We start from the raw sequence: 19,980 nt of genomic DNA on the forward strand, positions 1-19,980 counted from the left end.
AAAAAAAAAAAAAAAAAAAAAAAAAAAAAGAATGCTACTTGCATGTCACTCTTGAATTTATACTTTTGAATCTTCAATTTTCTCAATGCCACCACTACACTGCTGCCTTATTACATTCAACTCAGTCTTATATTACCTCAGTCCTTAAAGTTCAGCATACATTTGCTATCTTTTATCTGTGAAATGCAATAAGGACATGAACTACTAAACATACTCATGAGAAATCCTTACAATGCATTATGGTCTTACTAAAAAAGAGTTCCAAACCTGAGGAGTTAGACACAAAATCTAGTTTATGAAAACATTACTGTCAACATATTCAAATACTGAAATATTAGTTTTAATACTTTATGTGACTGCTGAACAATATAGTGATCTTTTATTACTGATCACTTACATTTGACCAGTAAAGTTACTCAAATGATTTTCAGCTTTGATGTTTTTGGAGCATCATGTAATTTTTTTCAAGTACATTCATTTATTTTAAAACAGTTATTAGATACCTATCACATGCCAAGTATTGTTTTAGGTGCTAAAAATACAACAATGAACAGAACAGACAAAAACCAGTGCCTTTTAGGAACATATATACTAGTGGAATAGGGAGAAGTAAATATATTAAAATATGTTTCAAGTTATCATAAATGCTAGAGAAAAATGAAACAAGGGAATAGCAAGATGGCAAAATAGGAACAGCTCTGGTCTGCAGCTCCCAGAGAGATCAGCACAGAAGGTGGTGATTTCTGCATTTCCAACTGAGGTACCTGGCTCATCTCATTGAAACTCGTTAGACAGTGGGTGCAGCCCACGGAGGGAGAGCCGAAGCAGGGTGGGGTGTAGCCTCACCCAGGAAGCGCAAGGGGTCGGGGAACTCCCTCCCCTAGCCAAGGAAAGCCGTGAGAAGCTATGCTGTGAGGAACTGTGGATCCCGGCCCAGATACTACGCTTTTCCCATGGTCTTTGCAACCAGCAGACCAGGAGATTCCCTTGGGTGCCTACACCACCAGGGCCCTGGGTTTCAAGCGCAAAGCTGGGCAGCCATTTGGGAGCTGCAGGAGTTTTTTTCATATCCCGGTGGCACCTGGAACGCCAGCAAGACAGACCCATTCACTCCCCTGGAAAGGAGGCTGAAGTCAGGGAGCTGAGTGGTCTAGACCAGCGGATCCCACCTCCATGGAGCCCAGGAAGTTAAGATTCACTGGCTTGAAATTCTCGCTGCCAGCACAACAGTCTGAAATTGACCTAGGATGCTGCAGCTTGGTGGGGGGAAGGGCATCTGCAATTACTGAGGCTTTAGTAGGATGTTTTCCCCTCACAGTATAAACAAAGCCACTAGGAAGTTCGAACAGGGTGGAGCCCACCATAGTGCCACAAAGCCACTGTAGCCAGACTGCCTCTCTAGATTCCTCCTCTCTGGGCAGGGTATCTCTGAAAGACAGGCAGCAGCCCCAGTCAGGGGCTTACAGATAAAACTCCCATCTCCCTGACACAGAGCACCTGGGGGAAGGGGCTGCTGTGGGCGCAGCTTCAGCAGACTTAAACATCCCTGCCTGCCAGCTATGAAGAGAGCAGCGGATCTCCCAGCACAGCGCTCGAGCTCTGCTAAGGGACAGGCTGCCTCCTCAAGTGGGTCCCTGACCCCCGTGCCTCCTGTTTAGGTAAGATCTCCCAACAAGTGTCGACAGACACCTCATACAAAACAGCTCTGGCTGGCATCAGGCAGGTGCCCCTCTGGGATGAAGTTTTTGGAGGAAGAAGCAGGCAGCACTCTTCGCTGTTCTGCAGACTTCGCTGATGATACCAGGCAAAGAAGGTCTGGAGTGGGCCCCAAGCAAACTGCAGCAGACCTGTAGAAGAGGGACCTGTTAGAAGAAAAAGTAACAAACAGAAAGCAACAAAAACAATAACAACAAAAAAAGGCACCCCCCCCACCAACAAACCCCATCCAAAGGTCATCAGCCTCAAAGATCAAAGGTAGATAAATCCATGAAGATAAGGAAAAACCAACGCAAAAATTCTCAAAATTCCAAAAGCCAGAATGCCTCTTCTCTTCCAAATGATCGCAACACTTCTCCAGCAAGGGCACAGAATGGGGCTAAAGCTGAGATGAATGAACTGGCAGAAGTAGGCTTTAGAAAGTGAGTATAATGAATTTTGCTGAGCTAAAGGATTATGTTCTAACCCAATGCAAAGAAGCTAAGAACCATGATAAAAGATTATAGGAGCTGTTAACTAGAATAACCAGTTTAGAGAGGAACATAAATTACCTGATGGAGCTGAAAAACACAGCACAAGAACTTCATCATGGAAATACAAGTATCAATAGCTGAATCGACCAAGCGGAAGAGAGAATATCAGAGCTTAAAGACTATCTTGCTGAAATAAGGCAAGCGGACAAGATTAGAGAAAAAAGAATAAAAAGGAACAAACAAAACCTCCAGGAACTATGGGACTGTGTAAAAATACTGAAACTATGACTAATTGGAGTACCTGAAAGAGATGGGGAGAATGGAACCAGGTGGAAAGCATACTGCAGATGTCATCCAGGAGACCTTCCCTAACCTAGCAAGACAGGCCAATATTCAAATTCAGGAAATCCAGAGAACCCCAATAAGATACTCCATAAAAACATCTACCCAAGACTTATGATCATCAGATTCTCCAGGGTTGAAATGAAGGAAGAAATGTTAAGGGCACCCAGAGAAAAATGCTAGGTCACCTACAAAGGGAAGCCCATCAGACTAACAGTGGACCTCTCAGTGGAAACCTTATAAGCCAGAAGAGATAGGGACTAATATTCAACATTCTTAAAAAAAAGAAATTCCAACCCAGAATTTTATATCTGGCCAAACTAAGCTTTATAGGTGAAAGAGAAATAAAATCTTTTTCAGACAAGCAAATGCTGAGGAATTTTGTCACCACCAGGCCTGCCTTGCAAGAGATCCTGAAAGAAGCACTAAATGTGGAAAAGACAAACCATTACCAGCCACCACAAAAACACACTGAAATACACAGACCAATGACACTATGAAGCAACTACATTAACACGTCTGAAAAATTAACCAGCCAGCATCATGATGACAGGATCAAATTCACACATAACAATATTAACCTTAAATGTAAATGGGCTAAATGTCCCAATTAAAAGACACAGAAAGGCAAACTGGATACAAAGACAAATCTTATTGGTGTGCTGTATTCAAGAGACACATCTCATGTGCAAAAACACACATAGACTCAAAGTAAAGGGATGGAGGAAAATTTATCAAGTAAATGGAAAGCAGAAAAAAGCAGAGTTTGCAATCCTAGTTTCTGACAAAATAGACTTTAAACCAACAAAGAGCAAAAAAGACAAAGAAGGGCAATCCATAATGTTAAAGGGTTCAATTCAACAAGAAGAGCTAACTATCCCTATGTATGCACTCAATTCAGGAGCACCCAGATTTATAAAACAAGTTCTTAGATACCTACAAAGAGACTTAGACCCCCACACAGTAATAGTGGGAGATTTTGATACCCCACTGTCAGTATTAGGTCATTGAGACAGAAGATTAATAAAGATATTCAGGACTTAAACTCAGCTCTAGACAAAGTGGATCTGATAAATATCTGTAGAACTCTCTATCCAAAAACAACAGAATATACTTTATTTTTGGTGCCACATAGAACTTACTCTAAAATTGATTACACAATTGAAAATAAAGCACTCCTCAGCAAATGCAAAACAACTGAAATCATAACAGTCTCTGAGACAACAGTGCAATCAAATTAGAACTCAAGATTATTGGGAGGCCGAGGCAGGTGGATCACTTAAGGTCAGGAGTTCGAGACCAGCCTGGCCAACATGGTGAAATCCATCTCTACTAAAAAAATACAAAAATTAGCCAGGTGTGGTGGCTCATGCCTTTAGTCCCAGCTACTCAGGAGGCTGAGGCAGGAGAATCACTTGAACCTGGGAGGCAGAGGTTGCAGTGAGTTGAGATCATGCCACTGCAGTTCCTCCTGGACAAAAGAGCGAGACTCTGCCTCCAAAAAAAAAAAACCTCAAGANGAATCTCTGGGACCCAGCTAAAGCAGTGTTTACAGGGAAATTTATAGCCCTACATGCCCACAGGACAAAGTGGGAAAGATCTAAAATTGACACCCTAACATCACAATTAAAAGAACTAGAGAAGCAAGAGTGAACAAATTCAAAAGCTAGAGAAGACAAGAAATAACTAAGATCAGAGCTGAAGTGAAGGACATAGAGACACAAAAAAACCTTTCGAAAAAATCAATCCAGGAGCTGGTTTTTTGAAAAGATTAACAAAAGAGACCACCAGCAAGACTAATAAAGAAGAGAGAAGAATCAAATAGACACAATAAAAAATGATAAAGAGGATAAAACCACTGATCCCACAGAAATACAAACTACCATCAGAGAATACTATACATGCCTCTACGCAAATAAACTAGAAAATCTAGAAGAAACTGATAAATTCCTAGACACATACAACCTCCCAAGACTAAACCAGGAAGAAGTCGAATCCCTGAATAGACCAGTAACCACTTCTGAAATTGAGGCAATAATTAATAGCCTATCAACCAAAAAAACCCCAGGACCAGATGGATTCATAGCTGAATTCTACCAGAGGTACAAAAAGGAGCTGGTACCATTCCTTTTGAAACTATTCCAAACAACAGAAAAAGAGGGACTCCTCCCTAACTCATCAGCATCATCCTGATACCAAAACCTGGCAGAGACACAACAAAAAAAGAAAATTTCAGGCCAATATCCGTGATGAACATCCATGCGAAAATCCTCAATAAAATACTGGCAAACTGAATCCAGCACATCAAAATGCTTATCCACCACTATCAAGTCAGCTTCATCCCTGGGATGCAAGGCTGAGTCAACATATGCAAATCAATAAACATAAGCCATCTCATAAACAGAACCAATGACAAAAACTACATGATTAAAGGCTCGTGCCTGTAATCCCAGCACTTTGGGAGGCCGAGGCAGGTGGATCACCTGAGTTCAGGAGTTCGAGACCAGCCTGGCCAACATGGCGAAACCCCATCTCTACTAAAAATAAAAAAATCAGCTGGGTGTGGTGGCAGACACCTAGAATCCCAGCTACTCAGGAGGCTGAGGCAGGACAACTGCTTGAAATGAGGAGGTGGAGGCTGCAGTGAGCCAAAATCGCGCCATTGCACTCCAGCCTGGGAGACGTGAGCAAAACTCCGCCTCAAAAAAAAAAAGAAAATGAATGAAATTATTATATGTTTATTCCAGTACTCAAATATAAAAGATCCTCATGATAGAATCCTTCCAGTGCTTCACTGGATGTTCACTCAAGTAAATATAATTGTAATTAGCACAATGTAAAATGCGCTAATTATCATTTTATAAACTCACATAAAATCACAGTAATTTCCAAACAGTCCGTATCTCCTGTACGTGGTAGTAGACACACGTCACTCAAGTCAACCACTTGTTAGCTCTGTGGCATAAGCAAGTTACTTTACCTCACTAAGTCACAGTTTTCATTTACAAATTGAAGGAAATAATAGAATCTAAGTTACAGAAGTGTAAGAATTAAGAATAAACATAAATGCCAGGCACACTGTATATACTCAACAAGTGTTAGCTATTTTTAATATCTCAACTGTGAGCTGTTACTATGTAAGACATTCTACTGCCATCTGCAGCATTCCAAATACTTCATGAATATGTGACCCATTACCTATTGATTGACTCTGCAGCCAACATGCGAACTCGGTGATGATTATCAGCAAGAAATTGTGTAAATACTTCATTTACAGGAAAGTCTTTTCCCATTACATTAAGAATGGCCCATTGTGAATAAGGATCGGCCTATGGGAAAAGAACTAAGGTTAAATACGAAATAGAGAAAAATTACTCATTAACAAACAAAAACTGCTTTAAATTTTCAATGAAGATCTTACTAATAAAATGTAAAAACTCACCTCAAGCAAAGTTTTAAGGCAGTTTACTAGGGCCATTCTGACAGAGAATGTACATTTCCTCTCCTTTGCTAGATGCCTGAAATCAAGTAAGTTTTCCAAAGTTAAATAATCATTCTGGTAAAAGCACTCAGAAAACTCACTGAATATTAAGGTTATTATAAGTTGCTTCCAATATGTCTTTCTGTGCTAAACTTATTTGTCATTATGAGGAATATACCAACATACTCACCTTCCCAAAAATTCAAGCTAAAAGAAATTAGTTTGAAAGAATTCATTTTAGTGTATATTATTCATTTTATACCATTATATCTCTTTTTCGGAGACTACCATAGGGTTAACCACATTATAGTAAACTTACTTTAGAAAGAAATTTCTTTGTTAAAGTTTTGTTTGGTATATTGAAGATTTCAAAATCACATTCAGGCCGGATGTGCTGGCTCACGCCTGTAATCCCAACACTTTGGGAGGCCGAGGTGGGCGGATCACTTGAGATCAGGAGTTTGGGACCAGCCTGGCCAACATGTTGAAACCCCATCTCTACTAAAAATACAAAAAAATTAGCCAGGTGTTGTGGCGGGAGCCTGTAATCATAGCTGCTTAGGAGGCTGAGGCAGGAGAATTGCTTGAACCTAGTAGGTGGAGGTTGCAGTGAGCAGATACAGCACCACTGCACTCCAGCCTAGGTGATGGAGTGAGACTCTGTCTAAAAAAACCACAAAAACAAAAAACATTCTATTGATTTAGAATTACTCATCAACCAAATAGTACAAGGGTTCTAAATTATATGTATGTGCTCCTCTGTAAGTATCATGGTGTTATCTCAGAATGTGAAAATATGCATAAAATAACCAGATAAGAACAAGGCCAATTTGTTCACTCTGGGAACATGAACAATTCAACTGATTTTGGCTTGTTGTCCTTTCTTTATTCACTATACATGTCAAATTATTAAGTGATTCAAAATTTGCAGAGAAAGGAGTTAAACAGTTTAGAAAACCAAGCCTTAAACAAAAAGCAATGTAGTTATTCAAGCAACTGAGGAAACACAAATTACATTCTGCTATTCTTAAAAGATGTATTAGCTATGTAGGAAGATCAGAAGAAATCACTGATGTGGATACAAAATTTGCATTCATATCCACAGATAGCAAAAGAAAAATAAGACCACAAAGTAGACTGTACCTACCAAAATGCTCCAATTACTGTAAGAAACTGTCCTTGAGCATCCCTTGTGTTCTCAGAGTCCATACTGCTTTGACCTAGGTTTTTCACTATATGAAGGACATGGTTTAAAATAGTTTTACAAACATCTTGGTCACGACGATACAAAGAACACACATTGCTGTGGTAAAAAAAAGTTTAACTTTATAAGCTTAACAGAACACATCGGTTATTTTATAAATTTAAAGTGAACATAACATAAGGTTTTAATTTCTTACGATAGTGGTTTCAGAAGTTCAACAACATCTTCCATTGGCAAGGGGTATTCTTCTCCAGGAAGCTCCTTTAAAAGCATTAGATACTAAGACGGTAGGAGGGAAAAAAATCAGGTTTATTCAGAAATCATTTACTTTAAAAAGTATATAAACATAGGCCGGGCGCAGTGGCTCACACCTGTAATCCTAGCAATTTGGGAGGCTGAAGTGGGCGGATCACAAGGTCAGGAGTTTGAGACCAGTCTGGCCAATATGGTGAAACCCCATCTCTATTAAAACACAAAATTAGCCGGGGTGGTGGTGGGTGCCTATAATCCCAGCTACTCAGGAGGCTGAGGCAGGAGAATCGCTTGAACCCGGGAGGCGGAGGTTGCAGTGAGCCAAGATCGTGCCACTGCATTCCCCTGGGCAACAGAGCGAGATTCTGTTTCAAAAAAAATTTTTTAAAGTATATAAACATAAATTCATACATGCACACACATGCGCACACACACACAGCTGTAAATTTTTAAAAGGTGTATAGTAAAAACAGAAGGCTTTGAAGTCAAACAGCAGAATTCAAATCCCAGTACCACAGCCTTAACTTTTCTGGTTAAAAAACTTGCCTTATGTCATCTAGGGCCTTCGTACCCTCTTCTGTAGAGTAGAGATATATCACTTACCTGGCCAGATAACTGTGAGGATTAGATAAAATAAACGTAAAAGTCCAGCTTCTATTGTGGGAGTCAATAAATGATCATTATTACCACTGCTGCAGTTAAGAGCTTGAGCAAGATTCTGAAACTGTAAGTCTCCACTCTCCCAAATAATGCTTGGGGATAATAGACCAGTGGTTGAAAACTATTCTATTAATGAATTTTGGAAAGCAGAAATCATCACGGGCAGGGAAGAAGTCAAACACCTTGACCTATCTTCCCATAAGGCAATCTTGTAAGGCTCTTTATGGTACTATGGACAGAAAGGGCTGTTGCAACGACCAGTTATAATGGTAGTTATTATCTAGGCAGCCAGTTTCCGAGAACTACCAAATAATTTTCTAGCTATACTGAAATAATAAGGGATTTTTTTCCTATTTAAATATAGAATAACATATTTCTTATTCCTTTTCAGATATTAACAAAGGAAATTAAACGATCCTTTTCATTATTTGACATGAGAGTCATGTACATGAGGTTACTGAATGTTTTGAAGTGACTTGAAACACCAATACTTTAAGAAAAGCATATAACTTCCTCTTGGTCAGGGATAGAGACTTAACTAGAGTATCTGCCAGGACCTATACCAGGGGCCCAAATAGGGCACAACCAAACTTGTTTTCTTACTCTAAGGGACTGACGTGCATTTTCACCAAGGGTGGGAAACATGACCAGGGATTCCACCAATGACTCAGCCTAAAATTTACTGTGATCATAGGTTCTAATGTTTGACAATTTGCTGGAACTGGGGACATGACCTAGGATCCAACTTGTTCCTCGCTAGGCCAGGGGCCCTACCTCCATATACACTGGGGCTGGGGCTAAGAAAATGGCTCACATGGTCAGATTAGTTATACACAAGGTTGCTGAGCAAATAAGTAAATGAGCAAATAAGTAAAGGTTGAGTGGATAGCCAGGTTTTGGGGTGTTTTTTTAACTGCTTGTAAAGAAATTTATAAATTTAGTCAGAAAAAAAGATAAACTGTGTGATGTTGGCTTGGATTTGAAGGTATCTATCAACAGACAGATAAATGGAAAGGGTGAAGGCAGAAGAGGAATTACTTTTGGAACATTCTCATCAAAGTATAAATCTAATCATAAGGAAACATCAGACAAACTCAGAGCAATGGACCTGTACTATTCAAATATATGAAGGTCATGATAAATAAAGAACTGTTCCAGACTGAAGGAGACTAAACAGACTACACACCTAAACGCAATGACAAAATGTTAACTTCCTGATTTTGATGATTATACTCTGGCTAAAGAAGTGTATCCTTATTTTTAGGAAATATACACTGAAGTATAAGGAGCATCATGTGTGCAACTTCAACTCAAAATGGTTCAGAGAAAATGATATGTATCTGTGTATGAGTGTGTGTGTGGAGAGAGGGAATGATTAGGTAAATATGGTAAAATGTTAACTGTAGTATTCTTGTAACTTCACTATCATTTTGAAATCAAATCCAAAAAACTGGAAATATTTAAACTAAGGTCAAAGGCAAGATTCCAACTTCAAACACAATGTTATGTAATATTTTTACATTCAGGGTCTATGTTTCTTAGCCTAATTAAATAATTTATAAGAATTAAACCTAAAGAGAATAAATCTATCCAAAACCCATCTAAGTTTTAATATTTCAGCATCCACTTAAATTTGTTCATAGCACATTAAAAGAAAAAGTGTTATTTTCCAACTAGTCTCAGGTTCATTCCTCAAGAAAGCAATTTCAATTCTTCAAAGATACCATGTGATTCTTACATGTCAACTCATTACATTTAGTCAGCAACATCAGATAAAACCCAAGAGCTTCTTCATTTAACGTAACTCACCATATGCAGGTGGAGGGATTTGGTAGGGTCTAGCGTGCTAGAATCAATTAACATTAACAATTTCCTCCGAATATCAGCTGCCCTAAAGGACACAGTATTGGTCTGAGCAGTAGTTACACACAAACACAAGAACTTGAGCATGTCTAAGAAGAGTAGATCTTGCTTTGACAGATATTCTTCAGCTAAAGGATTAATGGCACCTAAAAATAAAAAGCACTCATTAACACAAAGAGAGGGGGCACAACAGCCACATATATTCATATTAACTTAAATTTCCTCCTCTTCACAAAAAAAAAATATGAAAAGCAAAATTATAGTGAAATTAATTATATACTAAAAGCTTCAAAAGTCTTTTGAAAATTATCCAGCATTCTTTTGTCAAGAAATAATTTAAAATATGGGGGAAAAAACCCTTTAGACAAAGGATCACTGCAATAATGTTTATTATAGGAAAGTAGAAAAAAAATTTAAATTTCTAATAATAAAAAATGTCAAGTAAATTATGGTAGTTATATAAGATTGAAAATGGTGAAGCCATTAAAAGCATGACTATCAAAAAAAGCAACTACATGGAAAAATACTTATAATTAAACAGGCATTCATAACATATGTGAATGTTGATGTTGATTACAATTTTGAAAGTTTCTACAGAGAAATAATAGAAAAAGGTTAACAGCAATGGGATTACGGATATGTTTTCATTTCCTGCTATTTGCCCAAATAACCTATCATATGGTTTTATTTATTTTTTTTTTTTTGAGACGGAGTCTCGCTCTGTCGCCCAGGCTGGAATGCAGTTGCACAATCTCGGCTCACTGCAACCTCCACCTTTCCAGGTTCATGCCATTCTCCTTCCTCAGTCTCCCGAGTAGCTGGGACTACAGGGACCTGCCACCAGGCCCGGCTAATTTTTGTGTTTTTAGTAGAAACGGGGTTTCACCATGTTAGCTAGGATGGTCTTGATCTCCTGACCTCCTGATCCGCCTGCCTCAGCCTCCCAAAGTGCTGAGATTACAAGCATGAGCCCCCACCCCTGGCCTGGTTTTATTTCTTTAATAGTTATCTTAAGTTCCTTTTACCAAGAATAAAATAAGAAACTAATAAAATATGAAACTAATAAATTCAAGTAAAATCAGAAAATATAAAGTATATAGGAAAAGAACAATCCTAAAAGGCTATACTAAGGGAAAATGAAATAAGCATAAAATTGATATCAATGAGGCCTCTTATACTGCCAAATCAATATAAATAGGTAAAAGAAATACCAAGTAGTAAACAGGTATTTACCTATGGTACTTTGGCTCTCTCCAGGTTCATTTGCATCACTAACACTACTATCAGGGTAATCATTAAATAGATTCATGGATGACTGCTCTTCCACCTCCATTAGATTCCCATTAGTATCCTGTTCCATTGATTCTACTTCTCCACGGTCAAATGGCTTTTTGATTAAGGATGCCTTCAAGGAAGAGAAACAAAGATGTTCAAGATGGCTTCTTGCAGGAGCATGTTGTAGTTAAAATTTACCTAATCAGGCCAGGCACAGAGGCTCACGTCTGTAATCCCAGCAACTTGGGAGGCCGAGGCAGGCAGATCACCTGAGGTCAGGAGTTCGAAATCAGCCTGGCCAACATGGTGAAACCTTGTCTCTATTCAAAATACAAAAATTAGCTGGGTGTGGTGGTGGACACCTGTAATCCCAGCTACTCAGGAAGCTGAGGCAGGAGAATCACTTGAACTCGGGAGGCAGAGGTTGCAGTGAGCCGAGATCATGCCACTGCACTCTAGCCTGGGTTTGACAAAGCAAGACTCTGTCTCAAAAAAAAAAAAAAAATTTTACCTCGTCAAACAATTCAAGGTTCATGTGTAAATATGAACACTACAGTGCTTTTTCTACTAAATCTAAATGTCCAACAATAGTAAAATGGATATATAACCTGCAATATGTCTACATAACAAAATAATATGCAAACTTTAAAAATTATTTCTTATACTAAGAAGTTCTGTAACACCCAAAGTGTTACCCAAAGAGGGGGCAGGAAAATGTCTAAATTGGTATGACTATTTTGGAGGACAATGACAATATCCATCAAAAAGTGAAATTTACATTCCTTTTGAACAAGAAAGTCTACTGCTAGAAATTATCCTATATCCATCATATACACAAATACAAACAGACAAAATAAAAGTACAATAATCTGTACCACAGAAGTCGTTGTAATCCAAAAAACTAGAAACCACTTAAAATGTTAATTAAGAGCAGATAGTCTTTTTGGCCCAGTGCAGTGGCTCACACCAGTAATCCAAGCACTTTGGGAGGCCAAGGTGGGCGGATCATTTGAGGTCAGGAGTTCTAGACCAGCCTGGCCAACACAGTGAAATCTGGTCTGTACTAAAAATATAAAAATTAGCCGGTTGCGGTGGCACACATCTGTAATCCTAGCTTCTCAGGAGGCTGAGGCAGGAGACTCTCTTGAAGCTGAGAGGTGGAGGCTGCAGTGAGCCGAGACTGTGCCACTGAACTCCAGCCCGGGCAACAGAGCAAGACTTCATCTCAATAAAACAAAAATAAAAATCAATAAAAAAGAAAAAAGAAAAAAGAAAGGAGCAGATAAGCTTTCATATACATATATACTATTCACTATTCCCACACAATAGAATACCATGCACTACTAAATAAATAAAGTGTAACAGCAGATAGCTTATAAGTACAGTGACATGGAAAATGATTAAGATGTGTCATAAAATGGAAATATTCAAGTTATAGAATATGTTTTCACTCAATAGATATTTCAATATCTACTTTGTATGCCCGGCAGTGTTCCAGAAAAAAGAATGTATGTGGCATAAGCCCATTTGTATGGAAGAAAAATAAATACTACAATACGAATATGTTGCTTGCCTGGCAAGATTTTTGGTCACTTTTAAAGAACAAAGAATTATTTTAAATTTTGGTACAATGTTGCATAGAAACAGGTGTGAGCCTGGATGATTCCTTCCCAATTTTTTAGTGTATTATTTATTGAGAAACTAAAGGCAGGCACTGACTATGCTAGGTATTGATATTAAGAAGCAGTCAGGTGTATTTCCCCACAAGACAAGTAACTTTATTTAATTTCCACATTTTATTTTATTTAAAAAAAAAATTTTTTTTTTTTGAGACAGAGTTTCACTCTGTCGCCTAGGCTGGAGTGCAGTGGCATGATCTTGGCTCACTGCAATCTCTGCCTCCCAGGTTTAAGTGATTCTCCTGCCTCCGCCTCCTGAGTAGCTGGGACTACAGGTGCATGTCAGCATGCCCGGCTAATTTTTTAGTATTTTTAGTAGAGACGGGGTTTCAACATGTTAGTCAGGATGGTCTCAATCTCCTGACCTTGTGATCCACCCACCTCAGCCTCCCAAAGTGCTGGGATTACAGGCATGAGCCACCGCGCCCGGCCTTAATTTCCACATTTATAAAAATGTAAGATGCTATATGTTGTGAGATGCATCCTTATTTACAAAGATATTTCAACAAAAAAATTATGCCTATTAGAATCAAAATATGGTAAGAAAAAAAAGGAAGCATACTTACAAAACTTTTACAAATATCTGCAATGTCATTCATTAGCTTTGATGTTAACAATCGCAGGAAAAAGCCAGATGCAATCTTATTTGGACTCTTCTGCAATTAAGACAAAGAACCAAGCAACAAAGAAATAAAAACAATTATTCTTGGCAGATAGTGTTTTCTCTATCTTGAATGAAATGTAGATAAATAGTTTACTATCAGGGCCAAGATACACACTGCTTCAAAAACACATCTTTTCTTAGAGTAATAATAACTATACTGTGCATCTTTCGTTGTGCTTTAACAACATTAAAGTAACAGCTATTGACCCTAAACATAAGTAAGCTATAATTATAGGTTAGAGTTTATTCTTCTACTTTTCTCCTTCCCCACTTACACCAAAAGGGAAGAAAAACACGTTACAAAACCAAGAAATACGTTGATAATATTGATATATGGCCATGTACCTAATACTAGGTTTCAAATATATTTCCAATTATTATCAATACTCTGGGGCCTGGCTTGGCTACCCCACAGGCTGCTGCAGATAAAAACAAAGATTACACACAGTAGCACTCTTTCTACCAAATGTTATGTAAGATGATCTGAGCAAAAGAAAGTAAAGTATGTGCTGGAGTTATTGTTGTGCTGCTCACTAGCCCTGCTATGCATACCACATAGTTTGGGTCAAAAAATTTTTATTGACTGAATGAAAATATCCTAGGAATAAAAAAGTCATCTTTATGGTTGTATATAAAAGTTGTAAGACAATCTCAGAAAACTTCCTGAAATTATAAAATTAGTTTCATGAGAAACTCAGATTCCTATTGCTTCTTCGTCTGGATATTACCTTCATGTACCATTCAATTTAATTTTAAATCGGTTTGTGTAACTTACGAATGTGACCAGATATGGTAGCTCAAACCTGTAATCACAGCACTTTGAGATGCCCTGGTGGAAGGATCACTTGAGCCCAGGGTTTGAGATTAGCTGGGGCAATGTGTAAAACCCCATCAATAGAAAAAAATACAAAAATACAAAAATCAACCTGGCATGGTGGTATACACTTGTAGTCCCAGCTACTAAGGAGGCTGAGGTGGGAGGATCACTTGAGCTCAGGAAGTCAAAGCTGCTGGATCGCAGTGATGTGATCACTCGCTCTGGGTAAAAGAGCGAGAGACTGTATCAAAAAAAAAGAATAAAAATAAAAGTAAAAAATAAACTTATGAGTGGACACCAAAACAGTAACACCAACCAGTAAATCAACCCCTTGCATAGGCCACAATTCCAAGTACAAAGGAAATGCCAGCTAGGTGGTGCATGAACGTAGTCCCAATTACTTGGGAGGTTGAGGCAGGAGAATTGCTGGAAACCAGGAGGTCAAGGCTATAGTGAGTTGTGACAATCTCACTGCACTGCAGCCCGGGTGACAGAGAAAGATCCTATCTCACAAAACAAAACAAGAAGAATAAAATCTTACCTTGGTACAGTTACTCAAGCAACGTGTACATAGATGCATCATATTTCTCAAGGAACCAATTCTGAATTCCTCATTTGTCTTATTTTTAAACAGAGTGATACTTTCTCCTGCACATTGCATTAGAGACTATTACGAATAGAAGGAAAAATGCAAATTCCAGTCAAAATTATAGTTTAGTATTGCTTTTAAAGTGTACTTTGATCTTGGACAAACTATAAAATAAAAAATTAAGTGCACTTAAGAGAAAAAATGAAATGTTCTTAGAAGTTCCACATAGTTATACAGCATAAGCAAAAATCATTAACAGTTTTTTTAAATGGCAGATCTTATACTCTGTTCCTGCAAATCATACCAGTAACAGAGTACTACCAAGAGATAAGAGTTGCATTCTTACAGCCTACTTGATTAACACCCTTAATCAAAGATTCTTCAATATAACTGATCAAAGGGAAAACTTTAAAAAAGACAAAAATCAATATTTTAATGAGATTAAATTTTAATGTGATAATACTTCATTTACTATTATTTATAGTTGGCTTACAGTAATTTCAAATTTTAAGAATACATAGGCTGGGCATGGTGGCTCATGACTGTAATCCCAGCATTTTGGGAGGCCAAGGCAGGCAGATCACGAAGTCAGGAGATCAAGACCATCCTGCCCAACATGGTGAAACCCCGTCTCTACTAAAAATACAAAATTAGCCGGGCATGGTGGTGGGCACCTGTAATCCCAGCTACTTGGGAGGCTGAGGTAGGAGAACCAGGGAATCAGAGGTTGCAGTGAGCTGAGATCATGCCACTACACTCTAGTCTGGCAGCAGAGCAAGACTGTCTCAAGTTTCCTGACTTTTTAATGGCGATCATTAAAAAGTCAGGAAACAACAGATGCTGCAGAGGATGAGGAGAAACAGGAATGCTTTTACACTGTTGGTGGGAGTGTAAATTAGTTCAACCATTGTGGAAGACAGTGTGGCGATCCCTCAAGGATCTAGAACTAGAAATACCATTTGACTCAGCAATCCCATTACTGGGTATATACCCAAAGGATTATAAATCATTTTACTATAAAGACACATGCACACACATGTTTATAGAGGCACCGTTCACAATAGCAAAAACTTGGAAGCAACCCAAATGCCCATCAATGACAGACCGGATAAAGATAATGTGGCACATATACACCATGGAATACTATGCAGCCATAAAAAAGGATGAGTTCATGTCCTTTGCAGGGACATGGAGGAAGCTGGAAACCATCATTCTCAGCAAACTAACACAAGAACAGAAAAACAAACACCACATGTTCTCACTCGTAAGTGGGAGCTGAACAATGAGAACACACGGACACAGAGAGGGGAACATCACACACCAGGGCCTGTCAGGGGGTGGGGGGCTAGGGGAGGGACAGCATTAGGAGAAATACCTAACGCAGATGACGGGTTGATAAGTGCAGCAAACCANAAGGATTATAAATCATTTTACTATAAAGACACATGCACACACATGTTTATAGAGGCACCGTTCACAATAGCAAAAACTTGGAAGCAACCCAAATGCCCATCAATGACAGACCGGATAAAGATAATGTGGCACATATACACCATGGAATACTATGCAGCCATAAAAAAGGATGAGTTCATGTCCTTTGCAGGGACATGGAGGAAGCTGGAAACCATCATTCTCAGCAAACTAACACAAGAACAGAAAACAAACACCACATGTTCTCACTCGTAAGTGGGAGCTGAACAATGAGAACACACGGACACAGAGAGGGGAACATCACACACCAGGGCCTGTCAGGGGGTGGGGGGCTAGGGGAGGGACAGCATTAGGAGAAATACCTAACGCAGATGACGGGTTGATAAGTGCAGCAAACCACCATGGCACTGTATACCTACGTAACAAACCTGCATGTTCTGTATCATGTACCCCAGGGCTTAAAGTATAATAATAATTAAAAATTAAAACAATTTAAAAATACATAGTATAATTTCTTCTCATATTACACAAATAAAAGAGAAAGGGTTAACCTGCACAAAATTTAATGTCTTCCAAACAAATGTAATAATTTTCTCAGGAATACATTTCATTTAAATTTAATCTGAAACTTTATTAGTATAAATTCTCCTACCTTGGCTTTCTGGAATAATTCTGACTTATATGCTTCCTCTTCAGCTATTACACCCATATAACAGTAGCAGCCAAGGACACCCACCAAAAGACTTGAACACCGGACAAGCGTTTCTGAATTTGTAATCTTAAAGTAAACCACAAATAAAAATATATATATTTCATAAATAATTTAGTATACTCTATCTTTTGCAAGAACAAATTCTACATACATATTAAAAAACAAAAGTTCAGTTAACTGACTTAAAGATGGCATATTCTGAATATCTCTAAAAACAGCTAGGAGATCACTGTAGAATTATAACCAGGATTCTCCAGAAAAATAGCCTAAGTATCTCCTAATGGCCAAGCAGGTTCGGGTGGAGTGTGTACTGTACACGCAGGCCCTTAAATATTTGAGGTAGGGATGAAAGAAAAGAAAAAAAGCTTCACAGGCAAACAAATGACTATAAGTCTTAGATCACAAGTAGAAATTTAAGTCATATAAAGGGACAATAAAATGACATTTTAAGCTTTTGAAGAACAGGAACCTTGACTTATTCAGCTTTTTAGACTCCACAGACTAGCATAAAACATTTTTTCTAGTAGATAAAGTTTAGACAGCTGGCCCGGCATGGTGGCTCACACCTGTAACTCCAACACTTTGGGAGGCCGAGGTGGGCGGATTACCTGAGGTCAGGAGTTTGAGACCAACCTGGCTAACGTGGTGAAACCTTGTCTCTACCAAAAATACAAAAATTAGCCGGGCGTGATGGCAGGCACCTATAATCCCAGCTATTCAGGAGGCTGAGGCAGGAAAATTGCTTGAACCCAGGAGGTGAAGGTTGCAATGAGCCGAGATCACACCACTGCACTCCAGCCTGGGCAACACAGCAAGACTCCATCTCAAAAAAAAAAAAAAGTTTAGACAATTTGATAGATCTATGTAAGAATCTGCTAAGTTACAAACAAGATGTTCAGATTTTTTTTTTTTGCTTCTATAGGGTAGGAAATGGCGTTTTAGGAGAAAATATACAAAACTAAATTACTTTGTAATGAAAGTGGTTTACAATTGTGGTGCAGAAGAATGTCAGTAAAAGATCACAAAGAGGTACACTGTCCCTTCTCAGGTCCTCAAGTCATTTTCCCTGGTTACTGAATTCACTCCTTTCAACAGATTGTAGGCTTTATTTCATTTAATCATTTACCATGTAATAAGGCACTGTGGAGGATACAAAGATTAATAAAAGTATGTATGCCCTTTTAAGAGTTTATGTTTAAGAGTTATAGTTCAAGAGATATTTGTATACAAACCATATGTAAATATCCATGGTATAAAGAAGATGCTGTCATTAAAAATGTGAAAATTAAGTACTATGAAATTAAAAGATGAAAAATTATTAGGCCAGGCACAGTGGCTCACGCCTGTAATCCTAGCACTTTGGGATGCGGAGGTGGGTCCACCACCTGAGGTCGGGAGTTCAAGACCAGCCTGGCCAACATGGCAAAACCCCATCTCTACTAAAAATACAAAAATTAGCTGGGCATGATAGCACGTGCCTGTCCCAGCTACTTGGAAGACTGAGGCAGGAGAATTGCTTGAGCTGGAAGACGGAGGGTGCAGTGAGCCAAGATCATGTCACTGCACTCCAGCCTGGGCAACAGAGCGAGGCTCCATCTCAAAAAGAAAAATTCTTAGAATCTTACCTTCTGAGATTCTAAGAAAGGCATTAGCAAGGATTTTCACATGTGGATGATCTGAATACACAGAAATAGGTAGAAAGACATTTCACATTTTCAAAAATGGAAGTTTTGGCAAGAGAATAGTATACATGAAGAGAACTCATGATTTTATGAGGCTAAAGGAAATTCCTAGACGACGTCTAAAATAATTGCTAGTCCATTTATTGTATTTACTAATCACTTGTCTCTCTTCAAATGCCACCAAAATCTATTAGATTTGTTTAAATTGTGTTCTTTTCTATTACTGTAACATCTCCCTCCTTTGTATTTAGAGGTTTTTTCAATCATATAATCCCCACGCTCAAACTCTTACTATTCCTCACTAACCTACACGAGGAATTCTTTTACGTCTATCATAATTTCCAGTACACAGGAAGTACTCAAATTATCATTCTTGAGTTTTCCTTTAATGATGCTAAGTTGTCCCAATTTGTAGCCCTTTCCTGCCACTTTGCTTTTAAAATCAAGCCTCCCACCATCCTTGGTGTTTTTCCTGCCCCTATTTCTCCTTCCTAACAGTTTATCAAAGCTGAATCATATATAAACTTAGTTCTTTTTTTAAAAAATCTCACCTCAGATGAGTAATTATTTAGAAGCTGTTCTGACAATCCCAGAAGATAGTGATCCAGTGATTCCTTGAGATTCTGGTGGACAGAGAAGCCAATACTGGACTGGTGCTTTTCTATACCACATTCTCTCACGATGGTTAAAAAGTCCATCTTGTCAAAAGTTGTCTGAAGAAATAGTTCTTCTACTTCTGAGAATGAAAGTTCTTCTTTATCTTTTCGGTGGTGGTCACTTCAAGAAAGTAAAATCTTTAATTTATAAACAAAGTACCTAATGCTTCTCCTATATGTATTCGCAATATATTACGAAGGGAAACATTAACCTAGTATCTACATCATTCAAAGACTACTTATATAATTAATAGATTATTATTTTAAATGCTTCTCTCCTTTGGACTTTGATACCTACTTGTATCAAATTTCATTATTCAGTAGCAAAATTTACCAACAGACAGAGAAAAAAATACAAGTTACAATTTCAAAGGCAAATTCAGAAAGTATTTTTAAAAATACCAGATATCAATGTTAAGCGTAACATTCTCCGCAAACACAACCCTTTTTTCCCCAAGCAGAAGGAGTAACAAGCATAGATTTA

At 38.3% G+C, this 19,980-nt stretch overlaps 1 protein-coding gene across 1 annotated transcript in view; it reads right to left on the reverse strand.

Annotated features, from left to right (window-relative positions):
- The window catches only part of ATM (ATM serine/threonine kinase), a 133,098-nt gene that overhangs the window by 82,497 nt on the left and 30,621 nt on the right, over positions 1-19,980 (reverse strand). Inside the window, 10 exon segments of the mRNA XM_017855270.1 lie at positions 5,730-5,860; positions 5,974-6,049; positions 7,160-7,315; positions 7,413-7,495; positions 9,938-10,137; positions 11,225-11,396; positions 13,512-13,601; positions 14,968-15,093; positions 17,099-17,224; positions 19,392-19,617. Of these exon segments, the coding sequence (XP_017710759.1) occupies positions 5,730-5,860; positions 5,974-6,049; positions 7,160-7,315; positions 7,413-7,495; positions 9,938-10,137; positions 11,225-11,396; positions 13,512-13,601; positions 14,968-15,093; positions 17,099-17,224; positions 19,392-19,617 (1,386 nt within the window).

The sequence above is a fragment of the Rhinopithecus bieti genome, unplaced genomic scaffold (genome assembly GCF_001698545.2).
Source record: "Rhinopithecus bieti isolate Rb0 unplaced genomic scaffold, ASM169854v2 scaffold_39705, whole genome shotgun sequence".
Taxonomy (NCBI): Eukaryota; Metazoa; Chordata; class Mammalia; order Primates; family Cercopithecidae; genus Rhinopithecus; species Rhinopithecus bieti.